The 19,327-nt window shown below is 45.2% G+C and overlaps 2 protein-coding genes across 2 annotated transcripts in view; one reads left to right on the top strand and one right to left on the bottom strand.

The window, feature by feature from the left end:
- SDHA (succinate dehydrogenase complex flavoprotein subunit A) overlaps nucleotides 1-9,684 on the bottom strand; it is a 30,441-nt gene extending 20,757 nt beyond the window's left edge. Inside the window, exons 1-3 of the mRNA XM_079781093.1 lie at nucleotides 9,526-9,684; nucleotides 1,750-1,830; nucleotides 186-347 (exon numbers count right to left, since the gene is read on the bottom strand). Of these exons, the coding sequence (XP_079637219.1) occupies nucleotides 186-347; nucleotides 1,750-1,830; nucleotides 9,526-9,588 (306 nt within the window). The 5' untranslated portion in view covers nucleotides 9,589-9,684. The remainder of the gene's footprint in view (nucleotides 1-185; nucleotides 348-1,749; nucleotides 1,831-9,525) is intronic.
- A 147-nt stretch (nucleotides 9,685-9,831) lies between these two features.
- Nucleotides 9,832-15,913, top strand: CCDC127 (coiled-coil domain containing 127). The gene is made up of 3 exons (XM_079781129.1): nucleotides 9,832-9,844; nucleotides 11,209-11,339; nucleotides 14,176-15,913. The coding sequence occupies exons 2-3, from the start codon at nucleotides 11,219-11,221 to the stop codon at nucleotides 14,835-14,837; spliced, it is 783 nt and encodes a 260-aa protein (XP_079637255.1). The 5' UTR covers nucleotides 9,832-9,844; nucleotides 11,209-11,218; the 3' UTR covers nucleotides 14,838-15,913.
- Nucleotides 15,914-19,327: the final 3,414 nt, after the last annotated feature.

Genomic DNA, 19,327 nt, shown 5'->3' with positions numbered 1-19,327 from the left:
AATGACAACAAGGCTCCAGGCAATGAGCAGGGGTAGTGTGGGCAGCGATCCCTAAGGGAGTGAGCTGAGTGAATGCAAGGGGCAAGGTGGGAAGGCGGCCTGTGGCAGAAAGTTGTTCAGGCAGAGTCTGGAGAGCACAGTACCTTGCAGGTGCCAAAAGCACTGAGAGAGTCCCTTTCTCTTACCTGGGCTGCCACAGTGTGAGACCTGGTGGGAAACAGCTTTGTAACACAGGCGGTGCTAAACCCTGCCTCAGAAAGGCCAAAGGCAGCTCGCAAGCCTGCCCCTCCAGCGCCAACCACCACAGCGTCAAATTCATGATCCACTACTGGGTATTGTGTAGAAATCTGGAAAAGAAAAATTCACCTGTTAGTCACCCATTCAACTATGTCGAACACTGAGACTGTAGCTGCAAAGAGCTTAAAGGGAATGAAAGAAGAAACACAGAAGAGTAAGTGCCCAAAGAGCCTCCACCCTGTGAGGCCGAATACCTACAACTCGCAGTCCTGAGATGTGGTGGGCACACCCTCAGTGACAGGGGCCAGCTCTACCCATACCAAGCAGAGCCATCTATCCTGTGCAGCTAGGAAACCATCATTAATTGGAATGTTGAATGTAAAGGTTCACCTCCAAGCAGGGAGATGTACAGATGCAAAGGAAAGCACCAACACAGACCAAAATACCAATTCTGCAGTTGGCTTTTCTTTTTAATTATCATTTTTACTTACCTTTTTTATTTATACCTATATACATAGGCTTAAATGAATTTGAGCTTATAATATAGTGTAGATCATGATTTCCCATCTGTGATCTGTAAGCTTCTCATGAAAATGTTAAAATTAAATATTGTTTTCATGTAGATAAGCTTATCCCAGCTCGCCTGGGTGACCTCAGAAGAACCAAGGACCACGACTCTATTTCAGGCCCATGTTTGCGTTTTTGACTGAGAAGGTGCCAACTAGCACTCAGTAACTATTGTGAGGTTATGAGAAAAGAACCTATAAGCAAATTTCCATTTCTTCAACAGAGAGCAGATAAACCCACTGAACCAAAAGAGCCTCCATGGTTCTGTGTGGAGTAAGGTGTCATCTCCCCCCCCCCCCCCCGCCCCGTAAACACTGTTCATTTGTCATTTGTATTTTTTTATTTTGCTGCTTTACTTGATTTAAATTTTAGTCTGGTTTACATAACAGCTAAATTTTTTTCTTTAAATAAGACCTGTATATTAATCAAATGTATTAAAAACTGGTATAGATTACTATCCCTCTAAGCCAAGATAATTCTATATAATAAAAGCCTAATATGCTAAGTGTGTAGTCGTCTGGTCGGCCATTCAACCAATCGAAGTGTAATATGCTAATGATATGCTAAGGCTGCTCAACTGCTCCCTATGACGTGCACTGACCACCAGGGGACAGAGAGTCGACCAGTCGACCAGTTGCTATGAGGTACACTGACCATCAGGGGGCAGACGCTCTGACCTATAGGTTAGTTTACTGCTGGGGTCTGGCTGATCAGGACTGAATGAGATGGGCCAGACATGCCCTGGAGCCCTCCTGCGGTCCCTCCCCGGCTGGCCAACCTCCCGCGTCCCTCCCTGGCCCCAATCATGCACCAGTGGGGTCCCTCAGCCTGGCCTGAGCCCTCTCGCAATCCGGGCTGAAGGACACCGCCCCCCCCTCCGCGTGCACAAATTTCGTGCACCAGGCCTCTAGTAATTTATAATGGAACAAAAAGTCATGAACTTACTGAATCTGAAACTTTAGCAGACGACCTCTTACTCCCATCAACAGTGAAGTCAAAACCACGGGATCCCGATGATAACGGCCGCTGGTGAGAGAGATGGATGGAGAGCACTAAGTATCTTGAAGAAACAGAAGACTGATAATTAAATTTCCTCTCCTGAGTTGTTAACCTTTTTACGTACTTGGGTGCTCCCCTCACTTAGAAACCTCACCTGGGAGCCTGTACTGAACCCTGAAGGGTAGAGCAGGGGCAAAGGACCTAGACAAACCCAAAGGGGACTTGACACTTTAGGAAAACTACTTCTAGATGAAGCTGGTTCCAAACAGGATACTTACTGACTCAGTTAGGAAATGAAAAAGGCATACTTTCACATTAATTTCTGAATTTGTTATGTTAAATGGACAATGGGGAAGACAATGTGATAGTTTTGCAAACAAGGAAGCACTTTTTTTGAATCCATAACCCTCTTCCCACTGAAGCTACACCCGTCTGTGTCTGTGAGGTTTTGCGGTTCACTGGGAAGACACGGGACCTTGCAGCAGATCAATGCTCTAGAACAGGCTCTACTGCTTGCTGTGACACTTAGGCACCAGGGCCGTTATCCCTTCACTGTACACTTGAGGATTCCAGGCCCCGAGATGTTTCGCCACTCTCCACATTGGCACTAGGCCTCAGCCACATCTCCTCTCATCTATCTACATCACAACACCTGGACACTTGTTCCTGGCCGTTCCCTAGGGAACCTCTACAATTCTTCAAGTCTCGGCTTATAGGTCCCATCCTATAAACATCTACCCAAGAAAACTGGCATTAATGAAATCAAAGCACAGCATGAGGCAACATTCCTCATATACTAAAATGGTCAGCAACTGGCTGGCACGCTCAGTGGTTAGGGCGTTGGTCAGCACACGGGAAGGGTCATAGGTTCAATTCTGGGACAATGCATGTACTGGGTTGCGAGTTTGATCCCCGCCCTGGGGCATGTGTGGGAGGTATCCAATCCACATGTCTCTCTTACATGGATGTTCCTCTCTCTCCTCTCTCCCTCCCTCCTTCCCACTCTCTCTAAAAAATCAATGGGAAAAAAACCCTAAGGCAAGGATTAACAAAAGAACAGTTTTAGAAAATAAGTACATTCAATGACAAAAGGGGATATGAGAGATGCCTTCAAGTATTCTGCAATTTAGGAGAGAAGTTATTTACCATGTGGGTTAAAAAAATTATTTTGTAGGGCAAACAAGTGGGGATTACAGGGAAGAGAATTTGACAAAATACAAAATGAACTCTCCCAATGCTGTTGTAAACCAAGTGGACTTTGCTCTAAGATGAAAGGACTCAGGCCAGGCTGGATGACTTGACCACCGGTGAGGAAGTCAGAGGTGGCTCCAACCTTTAAAGCTCCCTCTAACTCTGAGACTGAATGATGATGGCACACATATTTGAGTTTATTTTCATTGCTCCAATTACAAAGTAGCTTCTTGTATTTTTAAATAGAGTTGAACTTATAAGAGCGACATTCTTTTTTTAAAAAATAAATCTTTATTGTTCAGATTATTACAGGTGTTCCTCTCACCCCGCCCCCCTGCCATAGCTCCCCTCCACCTGATTCCCCACCCCACCCCATGCCCTTACCCCCCGCCACTGTCTTCATCCACAGGTGTAAGACTTTTGTTCAATCTCTTCCTGCACCCCTCAGGCCCCCTTCCCCCTGATAATTGTCCGTCCCCTCCCTTTCTATGTCCCTGATTCTATTATATTCACCAGTCCATTCTGTTCTTCAGATTTTTTATTCACTTGATTTTTAGATTCACTTGTTGGTAGGTATGTATTTGATGTCTTTTTGTTGTTCATAATTTTTACCTTTACTTTTTTTTTTCTTCTTCCTCTTCTTAAAGAATACCCTTCAGCATTTCATGTAATCCTGGTTTGGTGGTGATGAACTCCTTTAGCTTTTTCTTGTCTGTGAAGCTCTTAGTCTGACCTTCAATTCTGAATGATAGCTTTGCTGGGTAGAGTAATCTTGGTTGTAGGTTCTTGCTGTTCATCACTTTGAATATTTCTTGCCACTCCCGTCTGGCCTGCATAGTTTCTGTTGAGAAATCAGCTGACAGTTGTATGGGTACTCCCTTGTAGGTAACTAACTGTTTTTCTCTTGCTGCTTTCAAGATTCTCTCTTTGTGTCTTTTGCCTTTGGCATTTTAATTATGATGTGTCTTAGTGTAGTCCTCTTTGGATTCCTCTTGTTTGGGGTTCTGTGCGCTTCCTGGACTTGTAAGTCTATTTCTTTCACCAGGTGGGGGAAGTTTTCTGTCATTATTTCTTCAAATAGGTTTTCAGTATCTTGCTCTCTCTCTTCTTCTGGCACCCCAAAAATTCGGATGTTGGTACGCTTAAAGCTGTCCCAGAGGCTCCTTATGCTATCCTCACACTTTTGGATTCTTCTTTCTTTCCGCCTCTCTGGTTGGGTGTTTTTTGCTTCCTCATATTTCAGATCTTTGGTTTGACTCTTCAGGTACAGTGATCTACAGTTGAGTTTCTGTATATTGTTTATTTCAGACAGTGTATGCATAATTTCTGACTGGTCCTTTTCCATTTTTTTGGTATTCTCATTAAGGTTCTTGAAGGTCTCTTCAAGTTTCTCAGCGGTTTTTAGAAGATTCTTGAGTAACCTTATAAATGTGGTTCTGAACATTTATAATGTGTCGTCCATTAGTTTACTTTCCTCTATCTCTTCTATTCGTGACATACTTCGGTGTCTCCGCATTTTGGCTGCCTCCCTGTGTTGATGGAGTGGCTTTGTGTGGTCAGTGACCTATAGGGGCCGGTAGCTCAGCTTCCCCAATCACTCTAGGTAGTCGCTCTTGGTACACCCCTTTGTGGGCTGAGTGGAAAGTCTTGGTGTAGTTAAAAGCCTTGATTGCTGTTGGTACACTGGGAGGAATTGACCTCCAGGCCAATTGGCTCTGAGGAGCTGCTGTGTCTATAATGGAAGCACTGCTGCGCTGGAGACACGCTTGTGGTACAGGGTTTGTTTGAGTGGGGCTTTGGTGCTCACTGAGTCCGCCTCCCAAATGTGTCACTTATGGATGTGAGGAGTTGAAATCTGGTGCCTCACACTGACCATTAGGTGCATTGGTTTCTGAATCTCCAATGGGGTGCAGTTCAGCTGCTGTCTGAGGCTACCCTGCAGGAGCTACAGCGAGAACTGCCGTCCTCTCCTCCCTGCTTGGAGCTTGGAGTCCTTGGAGCTGTCTGTACCGGGTTGCAAGTTTACTAGTTTAAACTGCAATAGAGAAGGCCATTCATATGCAAAAGCCGCTGCTAGGAGCTTGGGTGTGTTTGTAGATTGTGCGGGGCGGAGTCTCAGGGCATCACTAGGCTAGGGCGTGGCAAACAGCAATGACTGGCAGTGAGCCGCCTCCAACCGCTTCCCCGCGCCTCCGACCGCGTCCTCGCCGTCTTGCACCCCAGTGCAACCAACAATTCTACCTCCACGCAGCTCTGCTAGTAAGCCACCCTCACTCCGACCCAATGGCAGACAGCCCAGTCTCTCCCCAGAAACTGGATTTCAGAGAGATTGGGGGCTTGTCTCTCTTCGGAGTGAAGAAAGCAACGCCCACCTCCAGCTGGGCTCCGCCGCCAGCTCGTATCACCCATGAGCTCCCCTGTACCTCAGTTTTTCAGCGTTTGTGCCCTGATTGTGCCCGTCTCTTTCGGTCTAGCTGTAGAGGTTCCGCTCAGCCAGCTTTCCCGTGGTTCTGGGTGATAGATGTTCTGTCTTTAGTTGTAGTTTTGGAAATTGCTGTGGACGGCAGCAGCCCAGATGTTTATCTACGCCGCCCTCATGGAAGTCTAGAGCGATATTCTTAACTTCTCCAATTTATTTTTAAGCACATTTGTTTTTATTGACATAGCGCAATTTAGTTTTTTCCTTCAGAAAATGAATTAAAAAGAACAAAATTCCTCTGCTTCAATTTAATTTTTTAAATGGCAAAATCGTATTTTAACAAAGAATTGTCACTGAAATAATTTTAGATATAGGTAATTAGATATCTATAATATAGATATAAGTAACAATACCAATAAGAACAGTACATTTTGTAATACAAAGTTAAAACAGAACAGTGAGATTCCCTAAGTACTTCTTGTTTGGATGTTCATGTTAAATAAAGAAACACACTTAAAAAGGGGCAGCTATTATAATGAAATCTTTAACAAATGATCACATTGTCTCCCTGTGGAAAATAGTAACACTAACTTTTGTATTTAAATCTGATTGTAGAATTTGGAGAGTCCAATTGTAACCCAATTTCTGTCTTTAGATAAAACTAATTTTGTGCCACTTACTAATTAATGTTTTTTTAAGAGAACCATCAAACATTTTCTAACAGGGCAACATGAAGAATGGGGAAATCTACCGAAGGTAAAACTAAAAGAACACTCAGACCTTTTAATAGTATAGGTGACTGAATTAGGACGTAAAAGGGAGAGCACAGTAAGAGTAGAGATAGTGATATCATCAATCTAGCAAAGTGGGGGAAGTCCTCAACTAATAGAACCTATGAATGATGAACAAGAAACTCATTTGCAAGTACAATCTATACAATTACAAAAGAAGCCAATAGAGGATCTGAAAAGTGGTTGCATAACTATATTGGGAGAGCTGAGACTGTGGTTTAAGTAAACTAAATCCTTACCAGCAAAAGTCCATGTCTAAAATGGATAAAAATGCACCTGCATGTTAGCTAGAGAAAAGGAGGTAAATACCAAGAGTCAATACCAGAAACAATTCAGAATTGATTCCACTGGGGACCACGTCTGTGGGAAAGGGGGGGAGGGGTATCTTAGTCCTTTTTATTTATAAGGCCTTCTGCACTCATTGACTTTTCTTTGACAACTATGTGTAACTATTTTCACTAAAAATTTTAAAACAGGGATGCTTAAAATACAGCTGACAAGGTTATAATATAGTTCACAAGGTTACTGAGCACAGGCTGCAAGCTGTGGGTCCTGGCTCAGATGAACACACAAAGATTTCACATATTACATCAGAGTCCTCATTACCCCACAGAGAAACTGAATCTATCCAGGGTACTTTGGACTTGGGTCTGCCCAGCTAGCTCCAGATCCTGTACTTTCCCTACTACCTAAGGATCCTTGGGGGAAAAAAATCTCTGGAACTCCAAAGTAAGATGAATATCCACATTATATATAAAAGCCAAACTATAATTATTCAAGTGAATCAGGAAAAACATCACACACGATACAAAACTCTATGGGATTGGCACTCTTATTACAACAAGGAAAAAGAAAGTAATTCTAGACACACCATTAAAACATATAAATGCAAAGAAAATAAGTTAACTTAGATAGGACAAGCGTCTCAAAGTCTGGGCAGTTCTAATTGTGTCAGTCCATTAGGACAACTGAAAAGGAAATAAAGGCAAAACAGATTTGATAATTTTGTAACTTGAAAGCATCTGTAAATATTAAATGACTTGGAAATACCACGGAACTGTACAAAATGAGATAAAGAAAACTTCTCTGTGGACTTGATTCAAATTATCCTCATCATCTACTTTCCATGGACATGTCTCAGTTGGCATCATAAATTTCTCTTTTCTTTTGTTCTGTCAAATTGACGCTTTTGTTCTTGCCAACATTAATCTCCAATAAATATATTGCTTGAGGGAAGAATTAATTTCCATAGGAAAACCTATCTTCATCAAGACCGTCTTTTGTAGGCCTACCTTGTTCAATTGTACTATCTCTATGTTGCCATCATGTTTACAACTACCTAAACACAGGAGAGTGGTAAAGATTCAAGGAGAAAATGAAGGTAAATAAAGTACTGGCAGCTAACAGCTGACTTCAACGGACATCACTTCCAATCAAGTCAATACCAAAGGTTTACACACTCTGACCTCTTGTGCTTAGAACCTCACCCACTTTCAGCTATAAGCTGGAGCCAGAATTCTAGTTCAGCCTGGATAAAGAACAACTTCTGTTTTCATAAACTGACAAAGGATAGGTGATGGGTGAAGGAAATTCCACAGGCTGGAGGGTCTTAGTCTGCACAAGGAATGCAAGGGTTAAGGACAGACACATTAGCCCTTTTCCAATCACCACCAGTTACCAATCTTCCATTTCACCTAACAAGAAGAACTTACAAGGCTGCTCATGTTTGGCTGACTAAAAATACTCCACAGACTATGAACTTCACTTGGACTCCCTACCTGTGTCTTAGAGCCCAAAATGGAGGGTGGGGGCCTCTGGTCAGTAAGCATGTTGCAAAGTATTTAAAGTATTTTTGGCCCTGGCCCGTTGCTCAGTGGTTAGAGCGTAGGCCCTGGGACCAAAGGGTGGCAGGGTTCAATTCTCAGTAAAGGGCACTTACCTGGACCAGCCCGTCTGGGGGGGGGGGGGGTGCGGGGGGTGAGAATGTTTCTCTCTCTCTCTCCCCTTCCTCCCTTCCCTTCACTCTCTCTAAAATAAAATAAAAAAAATGCTTTCTGGTGTTGGCAGGATCGGATGGATGGCTGACTAAACCCTCTCATATTTAACGTAATTTTTAGTATACACCTTTCAAGAAGACAAATGCAGGTATAATTACAGGCATAAGTCATGTCACTATTGTTGAAGGCCTTGGTTCCTACTGGAACTTTTACGCTGTAATTACATTACTAAGTAGGTGGGTGAACAAATTAATTTAAAAGAACCAAACAACTAAATCCTCTACATTTAGTGTGCTTACAGAATCCATGAAAGATCGACTCTTGAATTTGTACTTGCAAAGAGCACGTCTGGCACACCCTGCACGGAGAGCAGAGAATTCCTCTGCAGGTCACCCTTACTGACCTGACCCGAGCAGGCTGAGCCACAGCCTCCCCGACCCGGGCCTCCGCAGATATCGCAGGAAAACGGACGTCCCGGCGTCCTCTCCCAATGTGGTTTTGCAGTCAATGTGCCGGGCAGTCAAACGTGTGCACAAAGGCCACGATACAAAACCCAAAACGAAGGGCCTAAACTTACTTGCCAGGCCTTGGTGCGGACACACAATCTGCGCTTTCTCGAAAGGGGCCCCGACTTTGTAAACAGTTGCAAGGCAAGCAGAGGTGCGGCTGTTAGATACGCGTTCCACCTCTCCCCGCCTTGGGCCGCAAAGACGGAGCCGGCGGGGAGCACGGCTCGAACCTCACCCTGCCACCGGCCACCCGGGGCCGCGGCGGCAACATCGCCCCACCAAGGGGCTGCGGGGATCTGACCAGATTGCAGGCCGAGTGCCCCGCCCTGCCGGCGCCTTGGGCCAAATGCAAGGTTCCGCCTCCACCCCAGTTCTACGGGCCTTTGGGGATTCCGAGGCCCGGGGCACCAACAGGCCGCTACCTGCCGGCGTGACCTTGGGCAGACCCGCCTCCTCTTTTCCTTCAAGTGCGGGGTGCGGAGGCCAGGAGACCTTGGCCCAAGAGGCACCCACACTCCGGACAGAAGGGGATCCCGAGAAGGCTCGCGGGATCATTTGACCTTCACGGGGACGCGGCCCGGCCGGCTACAGAAAAAGCCCAGGTGCCCCCCCTAAGGGCGCCCGACCCTCTCGAGCGGCCCCGCGGGTCCTACCCGCTCCGGTCCGCAGGCCGTCCCCAGCCCGTCCACATCAGAGACGGGGGCGCGGGGTTCCCGCGTCTGCTCCACCCCAGCCTGCAGAGACCATCTGCCCAGACCTCGGCCCCGTCCGCCCCATCCCAGACGGACCGGACCCAGCCCGCGGTATTGACTAACCGTCCCGGTTAGCGCCAGGCGTTTGGTGCGCAGCAGCCTCGACGCTACCCGGAGCCCCGACATGTCCAGCTTCCGCTGCACAGCCTTCCCAGTCCTTGCGGCCAGCCGCGCCTGCGCAAGTCGCTGCGCCCTGGGTCGAGGCGGGAGGACACTGCGCCTGCGCACCACGCTGCCCCCGGGGTCCGGGCTGGAAGAGAAACTGCGCCTGCGCACCTCGCGGGGACCCGGGGAGGGGGCTTGTGTAGGGGCACCGCGCCTGCGCAGAGAGAACTCGAGGACCCTGCTGTACTGAAGTTCTTTTGGCGCTCCCGGCAAGGGGGTAGGTTGGGGGTTCCGCGCGCTCGGGAAGCTGGAGTCTGGGCTGTGTTCGGGGGCGGGCCGAGTCTCTCCTGTGGAAGCCCCCATGGTTGAGCGGGTTGAAGACCCGGCCGGGGTCCGGTTCGGCTCCGGGCTTAGGTGCCTTTACGCACTCGCCTGATGGATGTCACCAGCGGTCCAGATGGTGTTTCTGTTTTTCGTTCTGTTATGTCTGAGATCTTTGTGGAAGGAAGTGGCGGGGGAATAATAATGGCATACTCAGAAGTAGTATGATCATCATCCCGCTTTTCACATAATTTTCGATTACTATTAAGATCTTTTTGGGGCGCAGCTGTGTGCAACATAATTTTGAATTATTTTGAGTAAGTTTACAAGGGACCGTTCCAATTTTATTGATATTTAGGTTGTTTCCAAATTTTTGCTACTAGTAAATAAGGCCATAAAGAATATATTTGTGCCTAACCTGTGTCTGTATGTAGGACTACGTTGCTTGTATTAGAATTACATGTTTCCTCAGGCCACAGGCCCCGAAGGAATGAACACTGCATTTCCCACATGTCCTTTGAAAGTCATGCAGTTCAGTACTTTCAGATAACTAACTTTTTTATTCCATGCTTACCATAAACTTAACTTGAAGTCCTGAGCCATGTTTTTTGGCACTTCTTTATTGCCAGTTAGAATTTAGGTTTTTAGGTGTTAAACGAGTGTTTATTGAAAAACCCACTAAGATTTTTCAAAATCGAGTTGAATTTCTTTTTTCTTAACTATCCTTTGACTTTCTTTTGTCATCAGTCTATGATTTGTCACGTCAGTCAACACAGAAACAGGCCGAAAGCCCTCATGACCAATTTTGTGAAAATGCCCAACCTAGTGTAGGCACTCAGTGAAGTGCCAAATGCATATTAACATGAGGCCCCCCGCCTGCTGATGCAGATAAACCAGCTTCAGGCAGAAGGGTACCTGTAAGCTGGAGTTCATGACCAATGAGGCCTCCCCTCGCTGGGCTTCAGCACTCAATGCCTGTCACCTTTCCTAAAGCAGCCAGTGTTTTTGACACCTTCCTAGTTACATGTCTTGATGTACCATCGTAATTTTAAACATTTATAACTAAGGAACTTTCCTCCTACTCATTTCAGTTTTTGAGACATGTCTCTGTCCCACAATACTGTGAGCTGCTCTTATCTGAGGTCTTGTTGCTTTCTTCTTTTGATCCTATAAGATTCAAGTGATGTGCAACACATACATAGTCCGAATAAAATTTTCTGGAAGAAAATAAAGGATTCCTATGAGCCAAGTAGATGATAAAATTATGACAGATGTGTTTTATTCCTTTTGTATGGTTAATGGTTTTATTATTTACTTCAGGTATATCTTCATGAATAACTTAAATGACCCCCCAAATTGGAATATCCGGCCCAATTACAGAGATGATGGGGGTGATGGAAGCAAATGGAATTATGCCCTGTTGGTTCCCATGTTGGGATTGGCTGCTTTTCGTAAGTCACAATTTTCCTGAGTTGGATTTTCTGGGCTGATGGTGTGGAGTCTAAAGACCTTGGGCTTTGAGACCTGACAAATGCAAGTGTATACCCAAGTTTTATCCCAAATGGTGTGTCTTGGGAAAATTACTCTCTGAGCCTCAGTTTCCCTGTCTCCATGGGAGGTAGCAAAGCCGAATTACTTGATGTGTTGTGAGGGTTAAAAACGACAAGATATTTAAGAGCATTTTGTGTGGAATGGGTATTAGTAATTGTTGTCTTCCTTTCAAAGGCTTTATTGCTCTGAAGCGGGTTCCCTTGCTTCAGGTGCCCTCATAAAGACTGGAGGGTAGGGAAGAATAAAATGGGCCAAAAAAACAAAAGACCACACACCAGTTGTGGATGTCTGCTTAATGTTTAGAAGTCAGTCTTTGGCAGACTTCATCTATGGAACCTGCTCAGCCTGGCCAAAAGTTCTCTCTCGTTTGAAGTAACTTTGCACCACTTTGGGGAAATTACCTGTCACCAGTCAATTGTAATTATCACTACATGATAAATTGATATTTAGAAGTTGGTTTTATATTTTGTCATATCCCATGGTTCTGCATTGGCATTAAGAATAGGAGGAAATGAATATCCAGTTAAAGAAAAGCAAAAGCTTCTCTCTAGTGTGATACTTTTTATGGAGAGGCTTTATTACAAGCCTGGATTTCTCAGGTTCACCAGCTGGCATAGAGGAAGTGGAGGTTGACAAGAGTAGAATTTATCAACTTCATGTATCTGCCTTTACTTTTAGACTATTCTAGGGGTCTAGTTAACACCCTTATATTGCAGTATAATTTCTCAACCACATAATTACACTTTGGAGAATCCTTATAAGAATGCAGTTAAAAGAATTCTCTGATCACATTACCTAAGCAAGACAACCAAGAAGAAAAAATTAAGTATTCCTCAACCTTTCTCAAGGACAGTAAGCATCATTTCAAAAGTCCCAGAGCAAGAACTTCAAAAGTAAAGGTTTTTCTGAAAAGCTATAAAAGCTAGAGGTGAGTCTGAAAAACAAACGGAAAATGAAAGTCCCTTCAGGGCCTCTTCCAGTTTCAAAACTAATTATTACATTAGTAATTGTAACTTTAAACCTTTCAATTCACTCACCAAGTTCATCACCCTAGCCACAGGCAACAGGTAGTCTTTCCAAGTGTTAAGTAGTGTTTTGCAAGATGGCAGGCTGGTGAACTTCTAAATAGCAACGCCTTAGGGCTGGATTTAGTCTCATGGAGAAGCAGGCACAGTACAGATCACTGAGTCATAAAAACCACCAAATTTTGTCAGCTTCCTTGAAAGTCAGTCAATGTTTAGTTTTTTAAGAAAGTGCCAAAATGTCTTCCAGAGTGGCTGTACCATTTTACGTTCTCACCAGCAGTGTGCGAGTGATCCAGTTCCTTGGCATCCTCGCCAGCGTTTGGTGTGGCCACTTGTTTTTGCTTCACCCATTCTTGTAGGTGTGTAGTGATAGTCCACTGGGATTTTAATTTGCATTTCACTAACGGCTAGTGATGTGGAGCATCTTTTCAGTGCTGACCTGCCATCAGTGTATCCTCTTCCATGAAAAGTCTGTTCCTATCTTTCAGCCATTTCCTAATTGGATACTTTTTTAATACTGACTTTTGAGTTTTTATTATATTCTAGATTCTAGTACTTTGTTGGATATCTGGTTTGCAGACATCTTCTTCCAGTATGTAGCTTATCTTCTCAGTCTCTTGATGGAGTATTTCATAGAGCAAAAGTTTTAATTTTGATGAAGTCCAGTTTATCAACTTTTCCTTTTATGGGTCATGCTTTACATGCCAAGTCTGAGAACTCTTTGCTTAGCCCTAGGTCCTAAAGATTCTCTCTCCTATACATTTCCTAAAGTTTTAGTTTTACATTTTACAAAAAAGTAGATTAACTCAAATCAATGGGTTGCCTCCTGCCCTTGCCCTGGGGGATCTAGCCTGCAACCGAGGTATCGTGCCCTTGACCGGAATCAAACCCAGGACCCTTTAATCTATGGCCAACACTCTATCCACTGAGCCAAATGGGCTGGGGCTACTGATTATCTTTTTCTAAGTCAATTTGAGATCTTCCTGATTCTTGGTATGAAGAGTGATTTTCTATTCAAACCTGAGCATCTTGGGTATTATGTTATGAGAGTGGTTTTTATTCACACCTTTTTGCCTGGCTTCTTGGGCAGTGCTCTGGTAGAAGAAGGGGGGTGCTGCCTCCTTATTTTCAGGTTGGCATGGAAGTCAGGCTCACCACCCGGACTCTAGCCTATTGACACCATGTCTTGACATTGAACTTCTCACTCCACCTTACTTTTATGTACCCCTGTCATAACAATCAAACATCTGGGGCTTCAGCTACTTACTAGTGATGACCAGGCAAAGCTGAACACATTTTGAAATTTACTTTAACCTGGCCAACAATATTTGAAGTATACCCATATTTATTTTTTTCAACAAATAACCTATATTAATTTTTAAACCTTGCCAATAGTACGTGGGGGCGCTGTGGCTAGAGTAGAAAGCAAAAGAAAGCAGTGGGTTTTTCTTAGCCGTGGAAAATTAGGAGACTGAAAGGGGGACTCCCTACTTTCAGCCTGTCATACTCATCTTTTGGGAGCCCTTATCTGATTTAAGAACTTTGCTTATTATATAGTTTCATACAAAGTGGTATATTTTTTGTAACTCTCAGGACGTAAGCGTTGATTGAAATCATGTCTTAGCTGCTTTATGTTTTCTTTAAAGATTACAGAACTTCAGCTCTGAGTTTTCATTATGTGTGTTTGTCTCCCTCAATTTATTCATGTCAGGTTGGATTTGGTCTAGGGAGTCCCAAAAAGAAATAGAAAAAGAGCGAGAAGCATACCATCAGAGGACGGCTGCTTTCCAGCGGGATCTTGAAGCCAAGTACCATGCCATGATCTCAGAGAACCGACGCGCCGTTGCTCAGTTGTCTTTGGAACTTGAAAAGGAACAAAACAGAACGACTAGTTATCGAGAAGCCCTTATCGTTCAGGGACGCAAATTGGTGGAAGAAAAGAAGATTTTGGAACAGGAACGGGCTCAGGTCATGAAAGAAAAGCGACAGTTGCAGCCCTTGAGAAGTGCGTATCTGAGCTGCCTGGAAAAGGAAGAAGATTGGCAGAGGAGGGCCCAGATGCTGCTGAAAGAGTTTGAAGTTGCTCTTTCAGAAAGACAGAATATCTACTGCAGCCTGGTTCTCCCTCGCCGCAAGCGGCTGGAAATAGAGAAGAACTTACTGGTCCGAGCATCCACTGACCCAGTTGCTGCTGACCTAGAAATGGCAGCTGGCTTGACCGACATATTTAAGCATGATACCTATTGTGGTGATGTCTGGAACACCAACAAACGCCAAAATGGGAGACTCATGTGGCTATATCTCAAATACTGGGAACTAATTGTCGAACTGAAAAAGTTTAAGAAATTAGAGAAAGCCATACTAGAAGAGTAAGACAAGAATGAAGTAAAACCTTTTAATTACTCAGGTCAGACTGTCATTGTGACATTCTGGGTTATCTGATGTTTTCTTTTTTCCCTTCAGTACTACCTGTGTGTGGCCACATGCACTGAGTGGCCTTCCAGCCTGCACCTCTGAGCGGTACAACAGCCCTCAGCAGACACAGGGTTATTAAGGAAGCAGTTTCTCAGAAGCATTTTTTCAGCTATCAGCATTTTATTCGCAGAGAGTATAACCTCATATCTTAGCTTTAGGGTAAAATTGTTTTTAGGAAAGCGAAATACAATAGTGATCCCCACTATAAGAAATTTCCTGTCTGCTTTTATCACTCCCTAAATAAATACTGTTTTTCCCTCGAATTATTTTTCTTCTAAAATTACATTTAGAAGTTGTCAGATAGTGGATTAGAACTGCCTAACAGATGATAATAGGAAAATACTAATATTGTCAAGGTTTTATATTGTTTTAAAGATCTCCCACCAAAGGGAAAAGGTGGTTTCTTGTATCCACTTGATACCCTAGTGTATGTTTGGAATTTGGCTTGTGTCTGTATTCAATAGATATTGTTGATTAGTGGTGACATATAATAAAAGATACCTGCAATTTAAAAAATACCTACCACTTCTTGTGTAATTTTTTTACTCTTTACAAAATGTTTTTACATAAATCATCTCAATTTTTGCCACAAACGAATAGGTAGGCAGGCATTCATGGCCCTGTTTTTCACAAAGCATCCTTTACTTTATGAGTCATCCATTACTATGCTTTACACATCACTCAAGTAATCCTATCCCCAATCCTGTGCAGTAATGTTACCCCTGAGATCACCCGTAGGTTTGATGACTCAGCACAGAGCTATGCTCATAGCTGAGACTGGGTACATAGAAAGGACACAAAGGGAAAGGCACACAGGCGAAGTGAGGCGATCAGGTGTAACCCCCATGTGAGTTGTTGCGAACCAGGGATGCTCCTTAGAGACAGCACCCAGGGATTCTGTTGAGGGTTCGTCACATAGGCACTCTGCCTGGCCTGGCACGTACCCAACAAATTCCATACTCCCAGAAGGAAGTGTTCAGTCCAAACTGTACAAAGTTTAGGCACAGTGAGCACTCATACTAGTTAGTGGTGGGAACTCTTCCAAAACACAGGACCCCCGATGCCAGCCAAGAGCCAACCTTGTAAGCAGACCTTTCAGAGGACCACAGCCTCAGGCCTGCTGTGTGAACTCTTCTGCACGTCCTCATTTTACAGGGGAGGGAAGTGACATGGAGGTCAGGAAAAGTTAGCCTGCCCAAGGTCATCCTGGCAGTATGTTGGAGCCAGTATGAATCCAGGCAGCTTGGCTCCAGAGCTGCTGGAAACTTCTGTGCAATTATGAAAGTGGCACTGGGTTGAGGTCCATCTGGTTTCAAATCCTGTCTCCACCCTGCCTGCCTGCCTGTCTGTCTATGTGGCAATAAGATGTACTACATTAAAAACATGAAGCTTATAGGGAACTTCTGTTAAATTGTTGGGTATAATCATTAGAGCTACTCTTCGTTGGGTACACACTGCCTACTGAACCTTATGTATTTTATGCTGATATGTTGTTTAAATTTTCAGAACCATTTTAGAGATGAGGAAGCTGCCTCAGTAAGTTCCCTAAAATGAGTGCTGGTGGGGGCGGGGAATGGGAGATGTCTGTAATACTATCAACAATAAAAAATATATTTAAAGACATGGGTGCTGGTCCTCTGCCCCTGGCTCTGCCAGGAGCTCCTGGGTTCTGGTCACTGTGGTCTGACTCTTCTTTAAAGGCTCAGAATGTCTTTCTGCTGTATTGCCACCACTGATCTGAGCAAGTGATGTCTTTGGTGAAATCTGGTGCATATTCTAGTTCCTATTACTCCATTGATTTGTCACATGTCCTTGGATAAGCTACTTAATGCTTTTCTCTTGATTTTGACTTTAAGGAAAATACACCCAGGCATTTAGTAGGCGAGCGATTTTCAAGGAGAATTGTTAATCCTCATTGTGTTTTCTAAGTTCCAACATGCTCTCAGCCTCACCCCCTTCAACAGCTAGATAAGTATGTTCAGATAATTCAAATCAATTTAGATTGTAAGATTAGGAAGACGAGTTTTCTACAGAAAATTAAATTCGGCCACATTGTATTTGCATGGCACCTCTGCCTTCCATCAGCAAACTTAATTGAGTGTAAATTTGAAGCCATCTATCTTTTTAAAATTGATATTAGGTTTGAAATGTTCACACAATGTGGTGGCATTTGATGGCTTCACAGATGTACCAAATGGTGTCTGGATAAAGTGCGATTATGGTGGAACACTATTGAACTGAAATGGCTTAAAATGGAGAAAAAGAATAGCCCAAGAGCTGTGTGAATATGTAAATGGAAAGGACGGTCTGGAACAAGAGTGGTTAGGATGGACCAAGCGGAAGCCCCTGAATCTGTGCCCTCTCTGCCAGGATGGGAAACAGGAAGTAGTGCTGAACTCCACGAGGAAAAACAATGCTTAACCCACTACAAAGGACGAAGGGGCAGCATGGGCAGTGTCCCTGTGACCCAGATGGTAGTACCCACAAGTCCAGGAAGATTGACCCCCAGTGTCCATCACGGTGGTCCTTCAGTGTCCATCAGAGTGGTCCCCTGGTATCCATCACAGTGGTCCCCACAGTGCAGGATGATAGTCTCTCCGTGTCCATCACAGTGGTCCCCATGGTGTCCAACATGGTGGTCCCATCAAGTCTCCATTCGATTCACCTGTTTGGCCCCTGGTATAGCACAGTGATTAGACATTTCTGGGTGCATTTTCTTATGCCCAGTTTGCTTTTGTGTGGGGGCCACATCCTCTGCTCCTGGACCCTGGCAAAAACCCACCACAGCTGCTGCCACAGTTGTCAGAGCCACAAGTTGCAGGCTGAGCAGGTGCAATGAAAATCCTTCGTGGCTGGAAGTGGCACATTCAGGGTCCACAGGAACATGTTCATTGCTGCACTGGGACTGGGCAGAGGCACCGTTTCGCTCAGGCTGCTCCTTTGGCTTCATGGTGGCTCTCCTGAGCCTCTCAGCCTCTTGGGCTTCATAAGAATGGGTTGTTCCCTAGGGCCTCAGGGAACATTTCCCACTAGCAGACACCTGTGTGCCTGCCCTGCCCCAAATTCCAGGTCCCAGGTCACCTCAGCAACCCCGGGCCCTTCTGTACCACAGCTGCCGGGCTCAGCCACACATGTGCTAGGGTCCCACCTGGCTGGCCAAGTCATCAAGAGAATTCCACAGACCCAAACAGTGGAACCTACTCTGCTCTTCGCAGAATCAAATCATTAAAAAATTTCCCGAGAGCTTCTTACAATAGCAAACTCCATGTGCCTGAAATCGGATTCCAGAGACTACCAGCATGACGGAGCTGAGACATGCAGCAGGTAAGCAGAGAGCAGCTCTGATGGGAGGTCACCCCTTCCCTCCCCCTTCTGCCCACTCAGTGGAAGGAAGGTTCCTGCCTCCCTCAGCAGGCAGACCCCTGAGATGGCTCTCCCTCTGGAGATCCAACCCCAGAGGCCCCACTCCATTGTGGGAGAAAGGCATGGGAGACACCTGGAGAAAGAGGCAGGGGCACCTCGGTAGGGACACACCTGGGGGGTGGGGACACACCTGGGGAGGGGTGGGAGCACCTGGGGAGGGGCACACCAGGTGAAGGGGGTAGCACCTGTTCACACGGTGATGCAAACCCTCATGGAGCACTGGGATGGTTGTGGCATGAGGAGGATTTGGCCAGATCAGGTACCAGCTTCTATCTTGAGAAAAAAATGTTTTATTTCATCGGTTCCTTTAAAAATTCTGAACTTCAAATCACATTGAAATTAAAATTAAGTTAAATCGCATTGAAATTAAAATCACATCTGAATAAGACACACTTTTTTTATTTGTATTTAATCATCCTAATAATCACCTTTGCACAAATCAGAGCTTGTGGAAACCAAGTTCACCTGCGTCCTCCTCGAGCGCCAGGACAGCTTCCTCAGACCAGAGCAGAGCGTCCTCCTCGGGGCCTGAGAGGCTAAGGGCAGCAGGGCGAGGGCCCTGCAGGCTCTGTGGTTTCCCTGCAGTGCAGACACCCTCCTGCAGGCCCTCTGCTTCCTTCCCCTTGTGCTCTCAGGCTCCGGGCACTGCTCACCCCCTCAAACTAGACAAAAGCCATTGATAACCAAAGCCCACGGTCCACGCTAGATTGGCTGCTGTAAATATTCAAACAGACATCACCTTGTAAGCGTCAGCACTATGGACAAGCGAGGGGGTGGGGCAGCATGGGGCTCCCATGCTCTTCACTTTCACTCTTTTCCCAGTTGGTTGTGTCATATGCTCTCATTTCTTCCCTCTCAGGCCAGCTGTTGTCCTCTCCCACCTCCTCGCCACCACTACCAGCCTGCACCTCGCACGCAGCCCGGGGTGCACCATGACCAGGACAGCCACTCGCAGTCCCTGGTGC

Source organism: Cnephaeus nilssonii (genome assembly GCF_951640355.1).
Source record: "Cnephaeus nilssonii genome assembly, chromosome: 2".
In the NCBI taxonomy this organism is placed as follows: domain Eukaryota; kingdom Metazoa; phylum Chordata; class Mammalia; order Chiroptera; family Vespertilionidae; genus Cnephaeus; species Cnephaeus nilssonii.
Note: the sequence above shows the minus strand (reverse complement) of the source record. Positions and strands in the feature narration are given on the sequence as shown.